This window comes from Sycon ciliatum, chromosome 3 (assembly GCF_964019385.1).
Source record: "Sycon ciliatum chromosome 3, ocSycCili1.1, whole genome shotgun sequence".
Lineage (NCBI taxonomy): Eukaryota > Metazoa > Porifera > Calcarea > Leucosolenida > Sycettidae > Sycon > Sycon ciliatum.
This window is the reverse complement of record NC_088645.1, coordinates 6,293,776-6,317,420: the sequence shown is the minus strand read 5'-3', so window position 1 is coordinate 6,317,420 and position 23,645 is coordinate 6,293,776. Positions and strand designations below refer to the sequence as shown.

Below are 23,645 nucleotides of genomic sequence, written 5' to 3'. Positions count from 1 at the left end.
AGAACGAGCGTAAAATCGTCGCTGTTGAGTGTTGCGTTGTAACTTGTTCACGACGACGGTAGCACGCTATGATCATTAGTGTAAAACACTGAGCAAAGGAGGGCATGAAGACAGCACGCATGCATGCCCAAACGGGTCAAGAAGTGGGAAGCTTCGGCCAGCCAAGACAGTTGTGAACTCCATGTCGATGCAGTGTCAAAAGCGCGCCTTTTCTAGGTGGCCTGTTCACCTCTACGTGCCAATAGTACCTTTGAACTCTTCGCGCCAATTTTCCTGCCACCATCTTCCTGAAGACTTTACTACGTCTTTAGTAATCCTGCCACTGAGCTGAGGCACACGTCCCGGGGTATTCCCCGTGTAAAGTACCTGCATCCCTGGCTAGATCTAGGCTAGACTGTGCACAACTGCACATGTGACAGAATCTCAGCTGGACGTCACTATGATGATTATGATTGTGTCACCAATGACTCACCATGCCATGATCACATGTGCACAGACTCAGTGTCAGTGACAGTCAGTGTCACAGTGTGTCAAGACAAGAGGCTTACATCATACTGTACATGATTGTCATATACATGATTATAGATCTACATCTACATGAATGTACATAATTACATGTATGTACATGTATGCCTGCACTGACTGACTGGCTGTATGATGGTATGTTGAGTACTACATGTACATGTACAATGTACAATGATTATGTACATGTACATGTACATGTACATTGTACATTGTAGTCTTGCGAGTCTCTATTTTTTATTTTTTTTTATGAACCCCACATTTACAGGGTAGAATGATATTCAAATAATCTACGTGGAGATAAAAGTTTAATAATAGCAATGAAAAGTATGAATGCTGCAGACATCACCACGCAACATGACAATTTGTTCAAGGTTTGGTTTTGTGTGTTTCCAAAATCGATTTTCACGTTCCGATCATCAGTGGAAATACGGAACTAAAGAGATCAAGGTTAAACAGTGTCGGGAAAGTGGCGTTTGTCCAAGTGCCATACAGAAGCGCGTAGTTGTTTCTGCACTGTTCATGCCCGTTTGTCACACTTACTCTTTATTTTAGTTCTCACTTTTTGTAATACTTACCACAAGTTACCCGTCATGTGTCACACTTCTTTGGATTTTTAACCTTTGTTTTTCCCTTGATCTCTTTAGTTCCGTATTTCCACTGATGATCGGAACGTGAAAATCGATTTTGGAAACACACAAAACCAAACCTTGAACAAATTGTCATGTTGCGTGGTGATGTCTGCGGCATTCATACTTTTCATAGCTATTATTAAACTTTTATCTCCACGTAGATTATTTGTAGAATGATATTCTAATTTTAATATTAAAATATTTCAGAAATGTTAGGTGCTCAATATTTTTGGTGTGAGGGCAAAAGGCCAGGTTAGGTGAACAGAAGTTTTAGGCTTAGAGAAGCAATTCCCTATTTTAGTATTGGATTACATTGCATATGTGTGTTTGTGTTTGTTGTTGAAATTTCTAGCCTAGGTATGAAACGGACGCACCGAAAGCATCGAAAATAAACGTACCCCCGAAGATTTGTGAATTAAAATTTACAGTACTCAGTACATGTAATCACGTGTCATGGGCGTACACTATGCCTGGGCATACACTATGGCTGTACATGTACATCATGCAGGGTACAAACATGTACATGTACATGTTTGTACCCTGCATGATGTACATGTAAATGCACATACATGTAGACCTACTGTACATACTGTTTCCTCTGAGCCAAAAATGCGATAGTACTCGTAAACAGGACACACTTCAGGCTCTTTACGAACATCTTGAAAGTTTTTTTGGTTTCACAAGTATAAGTATACTTTCAAGTCTTCTCATCCGGTGAAATACAGGCAAGGGAAAAGGAACAGGAACAGTAAGGAGCTGGTAAAACAGCTGTACATACTGTACGGTACATACAGTATATACATATACATGTACATGTACAATGTACTTCAGAAGAAGTATATGTATTATGTATCTGTATATTGCAAGTGCAGGTGTATTTCGGGCACCTCAGTCTACAGACACGAGTTTTAGTGACTCTCTTGCTATTGCGGAAATAGTGATGTGTTCTCAGCTTTCGAAGATTAAACATGTACATGTACATTACTGTGTAGGATGCTGTAGCCAACTGTTATCTTCTGGTAATGTCTTCATCATCACCAGTCAAGGAACCCAACTTCTTCGCCATTTTCCATTCTTCCGAGGCTGGATCCTGTTGCAGGGTGTGTCTAGTGTGTTCTGTCTTCTCTGCGTTGACATGGAGATTCCATTACTCGAGAACTGTTGCTGCCAAAGGTTCAAGCTGTTTCTAGCCAGGCAGATGCGGTACTGGCAAAATCGGTGTCGTCCACGTACATGTAGATGATGTTGACGGGTAGAGCGCTATCTGCATGACAGCGAGGTGGAGCTGCGGCGAGGACATCGCGGAGTGCTGCGTCTAGATAAACTGCAAATAACAAGTGAGGAAAGTGAATCTCCCTGTGGAGTGCCATTTGCTGTGTGGAGAGGGTTTACAGTAACTCGAAACCTCGAAGTCGAACACTCAGCGCTTAGCTGTGTTACTGTTAGCAAGGAGCAACCCGTACATGTACATGTACATGTAGGTAACTGGTTATCCGCAGTAGGAAGGTCTCCAAAACGGGCAGAAGCCTGTGTCGCTGAACGGTGTGGAATGCTTTTGCAAGCTGTGGCACGTTTACGAAGCGTGGAGATCAACAACTGAATCAGCCGTGACTCGACTCTGCACTCACTACCGGCTACATACTCAGTGGTCTTGACATGAGTAAAGCATCTTGGCATCTTCGCTTGACAATTTCAGGGCTCACAGTCCAATACAAAAGCGTGGAGTCGCGCACGGCTTTGCGCGGATGTCACGTGATGACAACTGACCAATCACAGGCCTCTATTCTCCTCTATTCTCAAATCTTTGATCTAGTCCACTACATCGGCCCTGATGTCCACGAAGCTGGGATTCGCTGTGCTGGTTCAAACCCCCCAAACTCAGTGATCTACCGCAGCGTTTCACCATTTTCCCTCCAGTTTTCCGGCACGGATTAGCCAAAGTCTGGTCGTTTTGGCTTCGATTTCGGCACAGCAATCGGAAAAGTGATCGGTAAATGTCTGGAGAATTCCACGCTGAAAAAAATAAGCCATAGATGATCAAAATCCGCCAAGAATGAGATGTAGTGGACATTTTTGAGTGAGTGCCACTCAGCGCGCAGAACGCCAAAAGTGCAAAAGCAGCACCAGATCAAACAACAAGAAAAACGCATGCATGCAGGGTGGGGGAACAGCAACGCGCGCCGTCCAACAGAAAATCATTGCGCACAGATTTTTCAGTGTTCTCTCCTCAGTTCGCCCGCGCCGCGGAGTTGATTGCTGTGCTTTCGTTCTCGCTGGAGTTCTTATGGCAGCGCATTTCGCCATCATGGAGGAACTGGTACCTCTGGAAACCTGGCCTTTAGTGGCCCTCAACTAACGCCTGGCGGATTTGCTGGTCCCGTTCGCCTCCATCCGATCAGCAGCTCCGTGTGGTATGTTCTCGGCGTTACCTGCCTGGCGAGCTCTGACTCGTTTGTTTGTCTTCTTACCTGTGGAACATCGCGATCGCTCATTGTAGCATCAGCATTTGGTCGAACAGCGGCTACATGACATGAATTTCCTGGGACTAGCACAGGTTGCCTTTCGCCTTCTCCTTCGGTGGACCAATTCTACAAGGCACAGTGAAAGGCAAGTCGTTGCCAAGGGCTGGCAGTAACTGTTCAGTGTTGCAGTGCAATTCCCAGTGCAAATAATAAAGCAAACTATTTCCACTGGAGTATGCACGATCGTAAAAGCACAAGATCGAGACGAACGGAAACGAGAATGGTTTGACACTGCATGCCAAGAGAAGCGAGGAAAGGACAGGTCCGACCAAAATATCGCGAACATCGGCTCTACAAGACAAGAACAGGCTACAACTCAAGCCAAGGTTCTTTCTCTTCTTTGTTCTGTTGGGATGCGTAGGATGTACACGATCTGTGCTCTTGTGGGGTCACGCGACTCACGTGCACCAAACCCGCCCTCGCACGACGCTTTTGTCGATCCTGCATACCGACTGTGAGCCCTGAATTTATTGACAGCCTCCCCAGCTCATAACCATGATAACGCAATGCGTCACCATGTTTCACGCGCACCGCCTGTCACGAGATACTAGTATTAGTTTGATCAAACTATTCCTGTACAATGTATCAGGAAATCTGACTGATCATCAACTGGCCTGCGCGGATAGTGATAGGCGCTACAACTACGTAGTACAAGCCTTCTGGCAAGTTCTGGCTACAGCCGTACAGGTAGTCACCTAGCCCTAGGCACATACACTACAGTCAGTGTACATGTAGATCCTCTACCTGTACTGTATGCATAGACCAGGCGGAGTCAGTACATGACCACGATCTGGCCAGTGCAGTCTGCGCAGTGAGCACGCGCAGTGGTCCCGACTAGTACAGACTACACTGACCTGTCGACGTGCATGTCGTTCAGTTTATTTGTACAATCATAATAATTATTGTATGTCCGCACTCGCGTACTCCGCAGACACTAGTGACTTACTACTAGTACTAGTAGTAGCAGCTACTGACTGTGTCCATGACTGTGTCCTGACTGTGTCCATGACTGTGTACGTGTCCTGACTGTGTCGACTGGTCTAGTACTACATGTGTAGTACTAGACCAGTCGACTGTAGACCTACACTGACTGGAGTCTGTACTACAGTAGTTAGTTAGTAGTTGTGGAGACTGGAGTTGTGCAAACCAGGGAGTCATATCCTTGCCTGGCGCGGCGCTGGTCCAAACCAAGCTGTCTGGACGCTCACTGCGCATGCTCAGTGCTTTACGAGTGTCGTAATGACCGCTTTCGGCTGTACTGAGTCTGTAGATTTGTAGACCTACATGACCGTAGTACCTAGTAGTAGTACAGCAAAGTCTGGAGTTGAGTATCGGAATCCGCTAGGACCACTTCCAGGTTTGTGGTGCGTGGAATGATCTGATCTACTCGCAGCCCAGCGAATCAGAGCAGTATCGGAAAGCCTTTAGAGTAACAGTTCAGTCGTCGATACGATAGGGCTTGAAAGTGATGACGTCAAAAACGGCCTGGGAGTAGTAAATTGACATCAGATTTCTATTTTGGATCCACTAAGGTGTGACTTTGCTATTGCCTCAGTATGTGGGTGCATAGCAACCCACTCATGTCGTATGCAGGTGCAACTTTTACTTCGCCACCAGTTGTCACCCCGCCCCCACTAGCCAAATCAGTCAGTTTCACTGGCAACATCACCTTGCTGTGAGTGAGACCGCTTGAAATGTGCTTGGATCCATACAAAAACTGGATCCAGGTGGATCCAGTTTTCGAATTTTTCAAATTGTTGCTATGCCATTGCTATGGAGTGACGTAGCACTTTCAAGCCCTATTGCTACAGAGTAGTCTAGACTCCATTGACCAGCGCTCGTCGAGTCGGAGCGGGGCACCTACCTGATTCGTACCGTTCGTCAGCAACGCTCATCGGTAAGTGAGTGAGAAACCTCTTGACAAGTAGAACAGCATTTTTCAGAGGTTTTTGTGCATGTGTTCGATTGCTGGTATCTGTGGAACTAGAAAAAATTCAGTTATTGTGACACGACGTGACTTCCCGTGGTATCAACTTACAGCAATGTACAGTAGCCTTGTTGCCCTCTCACGCTGATGCTCTAGCTCTCTCTCTCTCCTTCGTTACCAACTACATGACATTATTGTATTACTTAGCACTACGGTAGCAGAGGCAGAGTGAGTGAGGACTGACTGCGCTCACTGGTTGAACAAGGTCGTTGTGTTGGTGAACTAATATTCCCATGTTCTACAATAGACACCTTTTACTTTGTGGGCTGGCAGCTTAGCTAGGCCGCACCAGTACCATGAGTACCGCATAAGAGTTTTGTAGAAACCCTTGCATACATGTAGGTGGATGTTCGCTAACAAGTAAACCGAGCGACTTGACAACACGCTACTTGCAGTGCTAGAACCTAGACGTGAGCGTTGCACAGTGTTTATAATGGTACTAGTATGGCACTCGCCGAGCGAGAGGCAATGCAGGCGGCGAGCTTGGTGTGTGTTGGTGTGTCTTGGGTTAGCGCGAACGTAAAACTGCCGCTGTTGTGCGTTGTGCGTTGTGCGTTGTAACTTGTTCACGGCTATTGATCACGTCGGAGAGCACGCTATGATCATTAGTGTAAAACACTGAGCAAAGGAGGGCATGAAGACAGCACGCATGCATGCCCAAACAGGTCAAGAAGCGGGAAGTATCCGCCAGTCAAGACAGTTGTGAACTCCATGTCGATGCAGTGTCAAAGCGCGCTCTTTTCTTGGTGGCCTTCTCACTAGCGAGGTCAGACGCGTGACCAGTTCACGGACTTCGCTTGTCGCGCTTGGACCATCCCCGGCCCATTGAAAATCGATGATGTCATGGCACATAGGTTTTTACTCGATTTTTCGATTTTTACGGGAGGCATCAAAACTGACCTGCGTTTGAACTTCGCTTGTGCAGTCTCCTTGCTCTTTTTGGGCGATTTCAAGTATCTAGTCCTTTGGTAAGGATATGGAGCAATGCCTCCACCCGTTCGCGCGGCGTCCAGACGTTTCTCTGTCGACGCGCTGTCTCTCGCTTTTTGCCAATATTCGAGGGCGGGTTTCGGTCCTTGCGCCTCTTGTTACGCCTTAGGTTGTTGCTGCATCGTGTTCAGCGCCCCCTAATCCTTCGGACTACCAAGTTTCATTGGCGTAACAAGAGGCGCACCGACGTTATGGCTCCCGACTGGTGTCACTGTCCAGCAAGGAGGATTGCTTTGGGAAGGCATGTGCACCAATCTAAAAAGCAACAGAAGCAAGCGAATCGCCATCAATCCGATTAAACTTCGCTTGCGTCTGGTGTGCAGCATTTTGTATCTATTCAGAAGCTTGTTGGTGATGAAGGTAAGGAGATGGCTACTTCAGTCCCGGTCCCAGGTTCTGTTTCGGAAAGCTATGTCTTTCTTACAAAGTTTTGTCCAATTGTATGCATCATTTCAGAAATGGAAACTATTTCCAAATTTCCAATGCTGTCAGTGTTACTCAATCAAGGCAACACTACAAATAGTTGTCAGCCAAACATAACCTGTGTGAGAGAGAAAGTGAGGAACGTTCACTTTCACACAGACCATGTCTCTAACAAAGTCTCTCTACTGTACTACTCCAGAACAAACAATACGTTCGAGCACAATTGTGTTTTCAAATTCCTGATCGTCTGCAGAAACTTGTCTTGAGAAAGCGCTTCTTCCGACATCATCCATCAACAGCAGCCACCGCTCCCGTTGCCACCAACTCGTCATTGGATCCCAAATATCTTACCATCACCGGTTCACAGCAAATAGTACATGCACTGGCGATCCTTGAAGACAATTGCACATTTCCCTTCTCTGCAGAGGAACACACATTTTCTCTTCAGAAAGTAATACTAATACTAGTAATAGTTTTCGGCTCGAGTGCTGCACGCAGCGGTGCCGCTAGCCGCTAGCATAGCGAAGTACACGCACGTGACACGCGAGATTACATCATGCACTCTCCGTCGCGACTTGGGACCCGAGTGCCGGGTGCCATTTTTCGAGCTCCCACGCGTACATTCGTCGCGACAAAAAAATCACGTAGTCGGGCTCCTTTCAACACCCATAACTCTCTTCCAGTTGCTCTAACCCAGCCCAAATTTTAGATTTGAACGCCTGAAGCTCTAAGCTTTCCGTAGATACCCAATTCGATAGGGTTTTCCAAAATTTAATTTTCGCCTGACCTCGCTATTCTCACCTCTACGCGCCAAAAACTTTTGAACTCTTCCCGCCACTTTTCCTGCCACCCTCTTCTTGCACTGAGCTGAGACGCAAGTCCCTGGGAACTCCCCCTGTGAAGCACCTGCATCAGACTCAGACTCAGAGGCTAGATCTAGACGTCATGTAGAACAGAAGCTCCAAGCTCAGCTAGCTGGACATGTTATGAGTGACACCATGCCATGGTCAGCCACAGTGTGTCAAGAGTCATACTGTCATGACTGTCTAATCATGTAGATCTACAGAATGATGTCATAGTCATTGTACATGACTGCATGCTTGCACTGGCTGACTGACACAGTGATAGGCACCTGCGGATTCTGCTGGAAAAGGTGGCAGATTCTGCTCGAAAAGCAGTGAAATTGGCAGAACCATACAAACCTTATGGTCGGCAATTCCTCGAATTCTGCTCCCTTTCTTTATCCACATACCAAACATGCATGAAACTTATCAGAAAAAGTATCGAATTCTGCCAATTTTTCTGTCGGCATTATCCGCCAGTGCCTACACAGTGACAGTGTGTATGACTATAGTGTTGCCAGTCTCTGTACACATGCACCACCCCGCCGCATTGACAGGAGTGAGAGGATGATAATCAGTGCAATTGTCATACATGTACATAATAATATTGTTATAATCACACATCATGTGTATACCCGATGCCTGTGTATACCCGATGCCTGTGTATACCCGATGCCTGTGTATACCCGATGCCTGTGTATACCCGATGCCTGTGTATACCCCCCCCCGAACACTAGTAATGACTACAGTCCATTCATTGGAAACTGGCACCCTAACTTTTTGGTGTCTCTCACATAGTTGTAGATATCGTGTAAACAACAGTACATCCTGCATTGTGTGACCCATGCAATTACTCCTTGACACATTTGAGGCCAGAAAAGTCCAAGAACAGGGAAATAGAAATTCAGCCAGGTTTTACAAAATTGGGACAGGTATGCCATGGGAAGATGTATGGAGAAGCAGATCCCAAACCCAGATTTTTGAGATTTGAAGTGGGTTTTTATCCTCAATTCGGCCCAAATCGGACTTTCAAAAGCCAGCAGGACTGTTTCCGATGAATAGTCTGTAGGTATGTAAATGCACATACTAGTACAGTCGACCTACCCTTATAACGATAACCCCTATAACGATATTACCCTTATAACGATATTTTTCTGTCAAACCAAATCACTCCATTGACTTTTGTATACAATGCCTTACCTCTATAACAATATTGCTATAGCGATATTACCCCTATAACAATATAAATTGGGCTGACCAATTGACATTTTCCATTTTATAACAATATCCAGCAGGGAGTATGTAGAGTCCACTGTCAAGGTAGGGCAAGTTTCACTTGATAAGTCGCTGGGACATGACGAAATGCAATGGGGGCACCAGTGGGCACCTTGCCATGTACATATTGTGCATGTACATAAGTTTTTGACTGTATGAAGAGTGTAAAAAAGAACGAAATTCATGCATTATGACGTATGTGTATGAATGAACCAGTTACCCTTATAACAATATTACCCTTATAACAATATTTCTTGGTCGGACGCAAATATCGTTATAAGGGTAGGTCGACTGTAGTAGTACTCTGAAGTACTGTACATAAAGGTCACACCTCTCTATGGCAAGTGCAGGTGATTGTATTTCGGGCACCCCAGTCTACAGCCAGACACCCCAGTGACACCCCAGTCTACAGCCAGTACAGGCACCTCAGTCTACAGACACCCCAGTCTACAGGCACCCCACGTGACCCCAGTCTACAGGCATCCCAGTCTACAGAGTACAGACACCCTGTGGGTGAGTGTCAGTGACTCTCTTGCTGTTGCGGAAATAATCATGTGCCAGATCTCTGGTCTGCTCCATTGAAACGAGCATGTGTGTGTGGGGGGGGGGGGGGGGGGGGGATGGAGAGTTCTGGACCTTTCAAAGATAGGCAGTGCCCTGTCCCTGGACCAAGATATGAGTGAAATCGTACACTGCATTATCATCATCATCATCATCATGGAAACGGCCTCGTGTACGGGCTTGAAACGGTGATCACCGAGATTGTGTGCAAAAATCGGGGACAGGTCAAGCATCATCATCGTCGTCGTCGTTGTCGTCGTCGTCGTCATCATCATGGAACAGCCTCTTGTACGGGCAAGCAAAAACGCAATACATCAAAATTCGATGAAAAGAGAGGAAAACGAGCTCAATATGAAAAGTAACGCGAAGTGCAGTGCAACATATGGAACACAATGAGCACAGGGCCACCAATCGGAGAAGACCTCATACAAAAAATGACCCAAACCCAAACAAACAAGAACAAGCATCATAGAGAAGGGCCTCTTTTACGGGCAATCCAGAGAAAACTGAATAGATTATCATCAATGAATATGTCAAAATTACCCGCCACGGGCGCCGCGATGTCTCCATGACCGGCCGCCGCATGTTTTACCTGACAATTGTCCAGAGTACCTTGGACTATGCCAGCACATGTTATGTTCACTGCTTGTCTGCTAAACTCAGAGACAAACTTGAGTCAACCAGCAATAGGTGCCTAAGGCGAGTGTTTGGCCATGATCAGTATACTTCAATCGATTTCATTCTCACCAAATATAACCTGTATACTTTCTCTCGCCATGTAAATTTGAAGCTGTTTGTGTTTGTTTTTAGGTGTCTATCTCGTTGCACCAGTCCTCTTTTAAGCACGATAGTAACCCCCCGCTCTGCATCATGCCGCACAAATGCTGCTACCCGCGGTCAAGCTTCAGCCGCTCTGAACCTACCCGGAGCTACGTCTCGTTACGGCCTGAATGCTATTTCATTTTTGGCAGCAGACAGATGGAACATGCTTCCACCTGGATGTCGTCAAGCTAAGCCCCTTTCTGCATTTGTCACAAGCACCAAGTCATTCCTAGGGTTCCCAGTAAAAAGGCAACGCCTGTTGGGAGTTCCCTGGTAAAATAATAAATTCTACTACTGCTACTACTACTACTACTACTAATTGTCAATATAGTCAGGAAACCATTGAATTGTTAAATTAAGAATATTATTGTGCCAGATAATTGTTGGATGATTGCTGATATTGTACCAAAAAATATTGTCTATTGTAAGATATTAATCCCACATAATTATTGAAGTGACATGTGATATTCTGCTCGGGTCAAGTGCAATGCACTAACGAGCCTGACGGCACTGAGCAACAAATGAATTCAAACGTCTTTTGTTATACGAGCCACGGCATCCACGGAAGCAAGTAGTTGCCCATTGCAAAAGGCAGAATGATAATCGGGTACGCAGCATACCCATGACAGCGGGGTATTTGAGATCATTATGGCGCTCTACAAAATGGGAGGCCTAAGACTTCAAGAACTGATTAGTCTCAGGTCCACTGAATCCATATGTAGAAAACACCAGTGGGGTGAATGAGCCACGCTCAACAATCATCATCATGGAAACGGCCTCTTGTACGGGCATGAAACGGAGATAACCGAGATTGTGTGCAGAAATCAGAGACAGGTCAAGCAGTGAAAATCATCAGATAGATATTCAAGTAAAAATATGACATTTTTAAAACAGTCATCATCATGTTAACGGCCTCTTGTATGGGCTTAAAACGGTGATAACCGAGATTGCACCATAAGGAGATCCCCCCATAAGCCAAGCCTTTCGACGTAGTTTTGGGCTCGTTGTAATTATGCCTCCTGCACAGCATATTAAAATTTAATGATTATTTTTGTGAAACGTACACGGAATGATTTCACAACTCGCGTAGAAACGGAGACAAAACACAGAATTCCCCAGAAGCATCTCGCCTGTCGAGGGAGTCTCCACAGTGCACAGAGAGTGCATGTTGCTTCCGTATGTAATCATTGCTCCATGATCATATGAGCTGCCGTGCCAATCATTTCGTAAATCAATTTCGTCTTCTGCGGATGGCATCCGCAGAAGATGGAATTGATTTACGATGCGGATGCGTAAACATTGCAGCTGCAGAAAAATGGAGAGTTTGAGCGTTTGTGCATGAGTGTTTTTATAGATTTCATCTCCGATTTGAAATATTCACGGCGAGCGATATTTCGTTCCAGAGTAATGGCTGTTTGTGCAGTAAACTATCCAGTGCGTACGGTATGTGTATGTGCACTGTACCAAAATAACAGCGCGGGTATATTCGTCATACCACAAACGCATCTGGTCTGAATCATCACTATACAGTCATCTTTGCGTACAACGACACTCGGCGGTGCATCAGAAAAGTGACTTTATTCGCAAAGTGTCTTTGTACCCGAAGTCTCATTTTATGTATTACAGTTAGATGGGACTTTGCTTTGGGCATGGAAATTCTGTCGTTATTAGCGAAGTTGACTGTACTCTTCATTAACTTGGAAAGGGTTAAAGCTCATTTCCTCAATTTGTTTCCATTGGTGCTCATTTACCCTTCCTGTTGTAACTGTGTCCAGGTGTCAGCGTGTCCAGGTGTCCGCGGAATCAAAGCAGCCATGTCTTCAATGAGTACGACGTATCACTTCGGTAGGTACCAGCCATTGTCTTCTGCCATTCTGTGTGTGTGTGTGTGTGTGCGTGCGCGCGCGCGTTAGGCATTTCCCAAATCGGCCGGCCGAAAAATTCGCCGAAAACTGTGGTTTTCAAGATTTTGTATCACCAATCTTTTCGCCGAATATGCAATTTTGGGACTGAATTCGCCGAAAATCAATGTGTTTTTGTGCCTCAACATCATGCAAATACAATCCCTGTAACCATTACGCTGTGAAAGGTGACTGCGACTTTAGGCATTACTGAAATCGGTCAGCGGGAAAAGACGACGAAATCAATGGCTGTGAAAAAATCGCTGATAATTGAGCCGAATTTGCAAATTTCGCACTGAATTCGCCGAAAATGGATGTTTTCGTGCCTCTAAAGCATGCAGGTAAATGTACACTGTATTACAAGTGGTGCTGCTTTGAGCCGAATTCTGACTTTGGGGCTGATATTATGGCCGAATTTGGACATTCTCTTAGCCGGTTGAAAAGCCGATTAGGCGAAAAAATCGGGCCGATTTGGGAAATGCCTAGTGTGCGTGCGTGGGTACGTGTGCTGGCAGGATTGCATTGTGTCCGGTCTAAGAGTTCGTGGCCTCACCAAGGACTGGTATCCTACCGCCCGTGAGTCCCGCGCTGACTGACGGGCGATGTATGCCGAGCCTGTGGAGAATGCGCCGCAGCCTGGCCCAATGGACTGCGGACTGCGCAAGGCTGCGGTCGTTCACCGGTGCTCGAGGACTGGTCCCCGCCCGACTGCCCAGCAGCGTAATTCGTTCACTCGTGTATGTGTGTGTTTTCGCTGTTTCCGTTTGCTCCACCATCTCCGGCTGCGTGCTCCATCTTCCTCTCTGATGCCCCTCCGGGGCCCACGTGACCCTGTGGCAGCGGCTCTACAGTTGTGTGTGTGGGGGGGGGGGGGCACGTGACCCCTGTGGCAGTGGCTCTACAGTTGTGTGTGTGTGTGTGGGGGGGGGGGGGGGTGGTACATGTGGTAATTTTTATTTCAGATAGCTGCACCGTACCGCCCTAAAAATGCCTTTCGTCGCAGTCGGGATACAGAATGTCGGGATACAGAATGTCGGGATACAGAATGTCGGGATACAGAATGTCGGGATGCAGAATGTCGGGATGCAGAATGTCGGGATGCAGAATGTCGGGATGCAGAATGTCGGGATGCAGAATGTCGGGATGCAGAATGTCGGGATGCAGAATGTCGGGATGCAGAATGTCGGGATACAGAATGTCGGGATGCAGAATGTCGGGATGCAGAATGTCGGGATACAGAATGTCGGGATACAGAATGTCGGGATACAGAATGTCGGGATACAGAATGTCGGGATACAGAATGTCGGGATACAGAATGTCGGGATACAGAATGTCGGGATGCAGAATGTCGGGATACAGAATGTCGGGATACAGAATGTCGGGATGCAGAATGTCGGGATGCAGAATGTCGGGATGCAGAATGTCGGGATGCAGAATGTCGGGATGCAGAATGTCGGGATGCAGAATGTCGGGATGCAGAATGTCGGGATGCAGAATGTCGGGATGCAGAATGTCGGGATGCAGAATGTCGGGATGCAGAATGTCGGGATGCAGAATGTCGGGATGCAGAATGTCGGGATGCAGAATGTCGGGATGCAGAATGTCGGGATGCAGAATGTCGGGATGCAGAATGTCGGGATGCAGAATGTCGGGATGCAGAATGTCGGGATGCAGAATGTCGGGATACAGAATGTCGGGATACAGAATGTCGGGATACAGAATGCACGCACGCGCTTATCTGAACGGAGATGGCTCCGGGAAGAACACGTGCGTCAGCTTGTTCTTTGTGATCATGCACAGTGAGCTTGACCGGCCCTCTGCTGGCCATTCCAGCAAGGAGTCAAACTGTGCCGCTTCTCCACCAGACTCATTTTCACAGTGCCAGCCAAAATCAAGACGTCGTAGAGGTGTTCGGCCCGGACATCCGTAGCTCCTTCTTTCAAAGACCAACCACTGAAATGAACATCGCCACTGGCTGTCCTGAAACAAAATTCATGGTTCGCGTCAGACTCGGCTAGAGGTCGAGTTTTCCGCATCCATAGGAACACCATTACCCAATACTAACGTTAGCTCTGAGCAGGGGGCACTTCACTTGGTAGGAGCTCCCAACAAGATTGACAAGAGTGATATGTTCAATTTGCGACCAAAACCTGAGTTTCTTCATTATCAGATTGCCCCGTACATTTGTGATTCTGCGAATGCAGGACCGCATACGCGCATGTGCAAGACGTCGTAGAGGTGTTTGGCCTGGACATCCATAGCTCCTTCTTTCAACTGAAGACTGAAATGAACATCGCCACTGGCTGTCCTAAAACAAAATTCATGGTTCGCGTCAGACTCGGCTAGAGGTCGAGTTTTCCGCATCCGTTGGAATGCCACCACCCAATACTAACGTTAGCTCTGAGCAGGGGGCACTACACTTGGTAGAATCTCCCAACAAGATTGACAAGAGTGATATGTTCAATTTGCGACCAAAACCTGAGCTTCTTCATTTATATATCAGATTGCCCCGTATATGTGTGATTCTGTGAAATGCAGGACCGCATACGCGCATGTGCCCTTGCCACACCACAAAACAACCTATTTTTGAACACTCATGGTTCAATGCCAATACCGGTAGTTTTTTGATCAAAAGTCAAAAATCCCCGGTATGCTGGTAGTTACCCTAGTTTTCCCGTAGTATACCGGGAAAACCGGTATGGTTGGCAAGTATGGGTAGGGGCGCAATGACACACTGTTCCAGTCAGCCAGTGTGGTATCAACCCTCCAGACAAGGCCTGATGCTGGATTTGACCACTGCCAGGCATGATCCATTGTTTCCTGTCCACCCTGCCGGCCGATGGTCGTGAGCTGTATAGCAGTTGTGCTCGGTGCTGCGGCTCTCAACTCCAGTCAGGCACATACGCACGCACACAGCGCCTTGACACAGGGGCACATGTGCATGTGAGCGTGTAAGTGTGTGTTGCCGCCTAGCGCCTACAGACCCGGCACTCTCCCGGTTTGGATGTCCAACCTGTCCAACTGTTCAGTTTGTCTTCTCTCTTTGAATATCATCATGGTCAGAATGACAGCCCCAGCTCTGACCCTCATTATACCAAGACTATACACACCCCCAAGAGGGTGCAACTCCCCATACCCTTTCTATGGGGTTCGCCGACAGCGAAAACTCACATCACGTGGTGTAGTGTCCCAGTGGTAAGTTTCCAGCCCGCTTTTAGCGAGCAGTGGAGTAATAATAAAAGCACTCCCTGGCAGAAACTCGCTGCGCGTATGCAACTCGCCAGCATGATCATGGGAGGTTTTCGGATTGTGAGCACACTATCCTTAGTTGCACGTACAACTGTAATACAAAACGTACCTGAGACACGTGATGTGAGTTTTCGCTGTCGGAGACCCCGTATGCAGAGTTGCACACTCTTGGTGGGTTATAATATACGCTTGATGATAGTAGGGAGTTGTGTAAGTCTTCTTGTCCGTGGCTAACCCCCATACGGTTCACATGGTGGCAAGACGGCGGGGCTCAGCCAACCAATCGGATGGTTGTGGTAGGGAACACTGTTTTCAACACAGTGCGTCCTCCGCCTTGTAACATGCTGTCAACCGATCAACATGTTTTCAACCAAACAATGCTTGCCTAATACCATGTGTACGTGTGTGCGTGTGCGTGTGTGTGTGTGTGTGTGTGCGTGCGTGCGTATGTGCGTGCGTGCGCGCGCTTGCGTGTGTGTGTGTGCGTGTGTGCGCGCACGCGTGCGTGCATGTGATACATGCATGTCCGGTAAATCTCGTACTTCCTCATCTGCACACAGTGTTCAATGCCTTACTCATGGTGGCAGAGTAGTAAACCCAAGAATGAAGACAACTTGACGAATGTCGCTACTACTTCAATTTTTATGAAAAAATCAAGTATTCATCGCTTGGTTTTTGCTTTTCGCATGAAATTTCGAGTAGCAGCAACATTCGTCTATTGATCCTCATTCTTACGCGTGTAATGTTATGTGATGGAATGGTTGCGCATGACTCCGCTTGTTGGGCTGTGTTGCAAAGTTAGCGGACTTGCTGTGGATGAAAGTCCACAGTCTAGTTAGAATGGTATACATTGTGCGGCTGTGCGTGCACTCTATTGTGATTGGCTAACTGCAGGTTATAATCCCGAGCGAGTCGTCAGCGCCCACAGCGACGGGTTGAAGTGCCTCATCTGTGATCGTCTGCTCCGTCACGCGGTGTTGAGCGAGTGCGGCCATCTCTTCTGCTGCTGCTGTATACAACGCAAGACGAGGTTAGGCAGTCCCAATGCTGAGTTACCTGTCGTAATACAATAGTCTTCTGTGCTCAATCTGCGGACAGCATGCTGTTTTGTCCTTCGTGGACTCATCAGCGCACTACGGAGAAAATGAGGCCAAACCTGAAAGCAATGAAAAGCAATTTCCTAGGCCAGATTTAAACCAAACCCGAATGTACAGTCAACTTCGCTTATAACGACACTCGGCGGGGCATCAGAAAAGTGTCCTTATTCGCGAAGTGTCGTTATACCCGAAGTCTCATTATATGTGTCACAGTTGGATGGGACTTTGCTCTGGGCATGAAGATTATGTCGTTATTCGCGAATTGTCGTTATATCCGCAGTCGTTATTAGCTGAAGTTGACTGTACCTTGCCCCAGTGCTCAAGCACACAACCAGTATTACGCACAGCGGATACCAGTTAGTTGCTCGGTCACTGCAGGAGAACATTTCAAACATTTCAGTTGTTTTTCGTGGAAATGTTATGCTCGGGTGGCGGGTGGGAGGGGGTGGAGGGGGGGGGGGGGGGGGATCTTTAGTCTCTTTGGTTGGATGTAAGCTGTCTGCTCTTAGAGCACTTGCAGGGTTCACGCCATGCCAGTGAGACAGGTGATTCCGTCAATCTTGAATCGAAATAGTGCTAACTAACATGACTAATACCATGCATGCTCTGCACTCTAGATGACTAGGAATCCCGTGGAATGCCTCGGCTTCACGCACCTGTATCGGCTTCACGCACCTGTATCGGCTTCACGCACCTGTACACCTGCCCCTGGTCTGTATTGCTGTGTAGAAAAACTCAGAATTGATCTCGGTTTTTGGTGACTGTGGCTAGCGATGGATGTTACACACAACATTGCACGGATTGTCATATAGGTCACAGCTCAGAAGTTTCTCTGTCTCTCTGTCTCTGCCGCTCTGTCTCTGTCTCCCTCTGTATCTCTCTCTGTCTCTCTCTCTGTATGTCTCTCTCTTTTTCTCTCTTTCTCTCTTTCTCTCTCTGTCTCTCTGTCTCTGTCTCTCTGTCTCTCTCTCTCTCTCTCTCTCTCTCTGTTTTCTCTCTCTGTTTTCTCTCTCCGTGTTTCCTTTCTGTGTCTGTCTACTGATACGTGAAATAATTGCTCACTCAGGGACGCCGCAGCCGGTCTGGCCGGTCCGGCTTTGGCCCGACCACATTTTTCAACACAATGTCAAAAGTGCCCAGAGGGCAGGATTTTGCACCCTAATTTCAATTTTTTTCCCGGGGGAGACCCCAGAACCCCTCCCCCCCCCCCTCCAGCCGGGCCACCTACAACGGCGGTGCTACGCGTGGGTTCACAGGCAACGTTTAGCGCTGCTTTATTGCGTTTTGGGATGAATTGGGTGGACCATCCTGGACAAAAAGTGGTACAACCATGGTCGTAGTGGCCGTACCGTGTGTGACGCGCCTTCATCTACCAGTGTTTGCTTTCATCTACCATGTGTTTGCCTTGAGTTGTGTTTGCAAGCAATGACTTGGAGACTGGACTGGTGAAGCACATGTCTGTTGATGATGTTTTTTTACTGGTGTACAGACTTTCACAACTACAATGCCCAGTGTCAGGATGTGGCGAGTACATCACACAAAATAGCGTATGTTATTATGTGTCCTTGGCACTCCCACAAACACCAATTGTTTTCGTTTTATAGTGTACACCGAACGTGGATGAAGAGCAGCTTGCAATCATGAGCATGGGCGTAGGAACCGGTCCGGCAGGCCCGGCAGTCGCCGGACCAATAATTTTCGATTTATTTTATTTTATTTTATTTTTTACATTTCAACCTTGCTGATGGCTTGTCGACTCTTGTACAGGTACCATGTTTTACATCGACAATGCGGTGTATCATCAGCATGCATATTCTTATTTCTCATATTATTCTGTAGCATTAAAATATGGCCTTTTAGGCCCAATTTTCCAAAAAATCCCGGGGGAGGACCCCCCGACCCCCCTCTCACAATTTCGCCACACCAATATTAAACTGCTTCCTACGCCCCTGATGAGAGATTTACTTTTAAGTAATACAGTGAAAAATTTATGTAAAGAGAAAGGACCTATATTTTATTTACGAGTTATGACTAACAGTCCACCAAGGTATTTCTTAATGTGTACAAGCTCCACTGCAGCCACTTCATTACATGATTCGTGAAAAACCTTACACACACCATCTTCGAATCAAGTGGTCTCTTCGCTGCAAATTACAATATTAGACATACTTAGCAAAAGTACGATAACGCTAACTCTTACGGTACTCACTCCCAGCCGTGACAAAAGACGTTATCGGATAACAGAAAAACGTTACAGAGCTCAAAATAACGGGCCTACGTTCGTTATGGTAATTCTGCAAAAAATGCAAAAACTCGCATTGTTTTGTAACTGGCGGGAGATAAAAAGCACGTGCAGATCGAGATGAGAGTCGAGATTGCTTCCTCTTGTGACATTTAGCTTTTTTGGCGAGTTTTGCCTTTCAGTTGACAATGTCTGCGTCCTCTGCTTCGTGCCTTTCTCCCTCTATCCCATCTGGGAAGTAAAGGACCAGTTCCACGGCACTCCTGAGAAAGAAATTCATCGGCCTCTCCCAGACGTGCTGGAGCTAGAGAACACTTACAGCCTTCGGTGCTGCGTTTAGGAAAGGTTTTCCAAGGACCTGGGAACAGCGAAAACTCATTTTCGCCGTGCTTTTGCTATTCCAGAGTAAAAGACCTCGCCAAGGTATTCTTTCGGAACGACAGCAAACTAATCCCTGGTTCAAAATTTTGAATTTCCCCCACCTGTTTCCACGAAAATTCATATCGCCATGGTTGTCACGACTACTTCGTCTCAACTATAACCTACATTGTGCTAAGGGAAAAGTCAGCTTGAACGATCCGAAGTACGGAGAGGTTTGCGTTTACGTTAGCGTTTTTTTAGCTAAGGATATCTAATATTGCAGCGAAGAGACCATAATTATTATCTCAATCAAATTTTTGGCCAGGAGCCATCATCAGGGTGTGAACGGTTTTTCAGTCCACCAAGGTAACGAGATAATAATTATATAGTCAGATAGTGCGACAACAAGGCACAAAACTGACGGGGATATTGAGACATTCGACGACCTGTGTCTCACTATCTGACTGTATTATTATCTCGTTACCTTGGTGGACTGTTAGTCATAACTAGTAACTTATAGGTCCTTTCTCTTTACATAATACTGTTGGCTCAACATCCGAAGTTTTGTTGAAACAATTGACCGCACTCATTCTAAGGTACACCCAGATCCGTGCTGATTATTCACTGATCCTGGTAACAGAACTTTGCTGGAGTTGTTCCGTCTCACATTCGAGAGCATTCGTTTTAGTCTGTAGAAACCGATATTCACTAAGTCTACGCTACAAGTTTCGTTCTGTTATATCAGTGAGTTCTGTCGTGTGTTTCATCCGCAGTGGCATGCCGACCTCAGCACACGGCAGCAAGTTGACAACATGGAATTCCGATGCGCCGCACAGAAAGACTGCAATTTCAAAGGCAAACTCGCCACAATCGAGGTGAGTGTACGTGAGATTGCGTATGTGTAGAGCTGTTTGGGAGGGGGGGGGGGGGGGGGGGAGTGAGCATATCTTGAGGGCGGTGTTGTTACTGGAAGTGAAGTATGCCAGAGTTCTGGCCTCGCACCACAATGAACTGGCTACTGGGGCTGACACTTCGTAGGCGTGTCCATTCATTGTTTGCATACATGTATGTGCGTGTGTGTGTGTGTATATGTATGTGTGTGTGTATGTGTGTGTGTGTGTGTGTGTGTGTGTGTGTGTGTGTGTGTGTGTATGTGAAAAGACCAAAAATAGGGATTCACTGGCCAGAAAAATCACTTCAAATAGCTGTATGGTGTAGACCAGGCTGAATAGTGACGGTCAATTCTTCAGCCTTGCAAACTGTTGAATGGTGCAATCCCAGCACAAGTTGCTATGGCTTCTGCCGTAGCATTGCTATCATCGCCTCCGGCGATGGGCGTCAAAGGTCAGGTCAGGTGTGTATGTGTATGTGTGCGTGTGTGTGTGTGTGTGTGTGCATGTGAATATGCATGCGTGATTGCGTGTGCGTATCTTGCACCATGCTGCGATCAGGAACACGAGAGCACGTGTCCGTTCATTGAGGTTCTGTGCAGGGTACGTAGCTGTAACGCACGCTATCCGCGTGGCAAGGCTGAGCAGCACCATTCCCGGTGCCAGTACGTCACCGAGCAATGCCGCGCCTGCCAGCTACTGGTTCACCGCATCCATAAGGCATTTCATTTGAACTTCAGGTGCCCCGGCCGACGAAGCCATGGCAACCGCCACAACTGTCAGTCAAGTGCTGACCAGCTGGTGAGTCTTGTCAGCAAATGCTGTGTAGTCATGATTTGAGCCGCAATCAGCGAAAACGACCCTTAGAGGTTTCGTAATTTTTTCGAGAAAAAGGTCGATTTGTGACATTCAACGATTTTTTGATCGCGCTGTTGACTACTTGCTTGAAGTACCGTATTATCTCTAATATAAGCACAGTCTCCAATAATAGCACGTCTCCAATAATAGAACACCTTGGGGCGGCATTCAAAAAATAAAGTGCTCAGTCTCCATTATAAGCACACTGTGTAAATTCATTATCTGTACCGGCGAAAAAAACCCTGAAATGTGTGTGTCATACATGAATTTGGCATGGCAACATGCCTCTGAAATGAGGTTGAAATAATAATGGAACAGTCTCCAATAAAGGAACGTCTCCATTAATAGCACGGGTCGGAGGTACATTGAAAAAATAAAGGACCGTGCTTATATTAGAGATAATACGGTAATTTATTTTCAAGTTGAAGTGGTGTCGAGTGGCGACTCGAGCGTTCCTTGATCTTGTTGCGATGGCTGCGGACGCCAGAACTGTTCGCAGAGCACATGCGGCAGTCATTGTGTACAGATCGCTCGAGCCTGGTGGGGAGTGGATGCTGGAGTAGCCGCTGAAGTTCAGAGTGAGGATGAGACGTCCGTTGGTTCCGACATCGATGTCGACAGCAAGGCGTAATCGTAGCCATCATCTCCTGCTTCGATGCGACTCAAGGTGGCCAATGACTCGTCAGAGTCGGAAGATGAGGAGTCGTCATCTGAGGTAAATTCTGAGTGTGGGGCTAGTGACCATGGCGACGTCGTGTCTTCAGCTGCGCAGGAAGAAATGGAAGACGAGATTGCGGAATGACTCCACGCAGGATGCAGCTGCGAATATGTCGATCATGTCTCCGCACTCGTCTGTTATTCTTTGTCATTCTAGCTGCGTACTGCACTGTTTCAAAGGCATTCAAGCAGCCCACCCAGCTTAGAATGCTGAATAATTATTGTACACATACGTTGTATACATACATTGCACCAATTTGGAGTACATCTTGTAAATTGGTGTATAAACCCGTTTTGAATCGGAATATTGAACTTTTTCTTGGTTGAGGTCCTTCAGTAGATGTGTTTCAACAAATTTCTAACCAAGAAAGAATTTTGAAAATTTTGACTCTAAGCATCTATGTGTTTTGCAGAACCCTTACAATATTGGTGCTGAAATTTGTTAATTGGAGAGCTCTTCCTTGCCACCCCCACCCCCCCCCCCCCTCCCTCCCACCACCACTCTCTCCCAACCATCCTCGAACACGCGTGCATAAACGCACACACACACACGCACACACGCACACACACACACACACACACACACACACACACACACACACACACACCTGGCCTGGTGTACAGCTGCCAAATGCTTGGCCACGCCGCCCCGAGACAGGGGAGAGTAGAAGAGAGAGTTCAAGAGAAGTCAGCACTGCCACTAGGAAGCCGCTCCGCCACGACGCCGTCCACGATTGCAATTGTGTCGCCGACAGCCAGGAGCAGATTTAAAACAGCGATCACAGGTAGCGCTGTGCTGGTTGCAACACGGATGGCTGGTGATTGGTATGCGCTGGGGTGTGGGCGGTGATGCCGGGGCGGGTGTCGTGCACTTGTGCTCAGCAAGTCCACCGGCACTTCGGAACCACCGAAAGCAGGCATGGCATTGACGTGCGCCCGGCTGTTCCGCTACAGGCAGCTGGCGATCAGCAGAACATTTGTGTCGTCCGAGTTCAGATTTACTCTTAAATGTCCGTTTACATATCAAGCAAGAGAGCGGTACCGGGGCAGGACACTGCACACGAGTGCGGTACGCATCTCTCCATTGCTGACGATCCTGGACCAGAGTAAACCGTTCATCAATTTGGCACAGTTTCATGTCTGATTGTATTCTGTCCTTCCGCCGAAGATGAGGTCCCTGAGCTGGTCGGGGAGCGTCAAGCCATCCAAACAGCAACTGCTTAGGGAAACGGTTGTCAGGCATCCGAGCTACACACACACACACACACACACACACACACACACACACACACACACACACACACACACACACACACACACACACACACACACACACACACACACACACACACACACACACACACACACACACACACACACACACACAATACAATACAATACAATAATGCCCATCCGGAGATGATGGCAGGTCCTGAAAGGACCGACAGTGTTTCAGTCAAGCGGAACAGAACTTCGAGTGGCGAGTGAGGTCCTGGCGACGGTGAAAATCTCGGCCGAAGTGGCACCTGAAATCCCGAGACACAGGTTTAGGCGGCTGGATGGTGTTGCAGGCCAGTCTCCACGCACGACGGTCCTCGGCTAGGCTGTACCAGTCATTGATGTGGCGTTCCTCTAGGTCAATCACGATGTTGTCACGCCAACGCTTGCGTGGCCCGTGGCGAGGGCGCGTCTTCTGGAGCTCACCAAACAATACGCACTTTGGTATTCTGTCGTCCGACATGCGTCCGACATGCC

General features: G+C 47.3%; 2 protein-coding genes across 4 annotated transcripts in view; one reads left to right on the top strand and one right to left on the bottom strand.

Moving 5' to 3' along the window:
- Positions 1-23,645, bottom strand: part of LOC135811276 (aquaporin-like) — a 133,460-nt gene that overhangs the window by 48,506 nt on the left and 61,309 nt on the right. The gene's annotated exons all lie outside the window — the stretch shown is intronic.
- LOC135811272 (TNF receptor-associated factor 5-like) overlaps positions 1-23,645 on the top strand; it is a 41,518-nt gene that overhangs the window by 2,237 nt on the left and 15,636 nt on the right. For 2 of the 3 annotated variants that reach the window (XM_065324486.1, XM_065324484.1), the window contains exons 2-6: positions 12,352-12,421; positions 16,621-16,756; positions 18,313-18,370; positions 20,199-20,300; positions 20,877-21,116. In XM_065324486.1, the coding sequence (XP_065180558.1) occupies positions 12,391-12,421; positions 16,621-16,756; positions 18,313-18,370; positions 20,199-20,300; positions 20,877-21,116 (567 nt within the window). In that variant the 5' untranslated portion in view covers positions 12,352-12,390. Of the gene's footprint in view, positions 1-5,477; positions 5,574-12,351; positions 12,422-16,620; positions 16,757-18,312; positions 18,371-20,198; positions 20,301-20,876; positions 21,117-23,645 lie in introns of those variants that run through there. The other variant, XM_065324485.1, reaches the window with a different exon arrangement.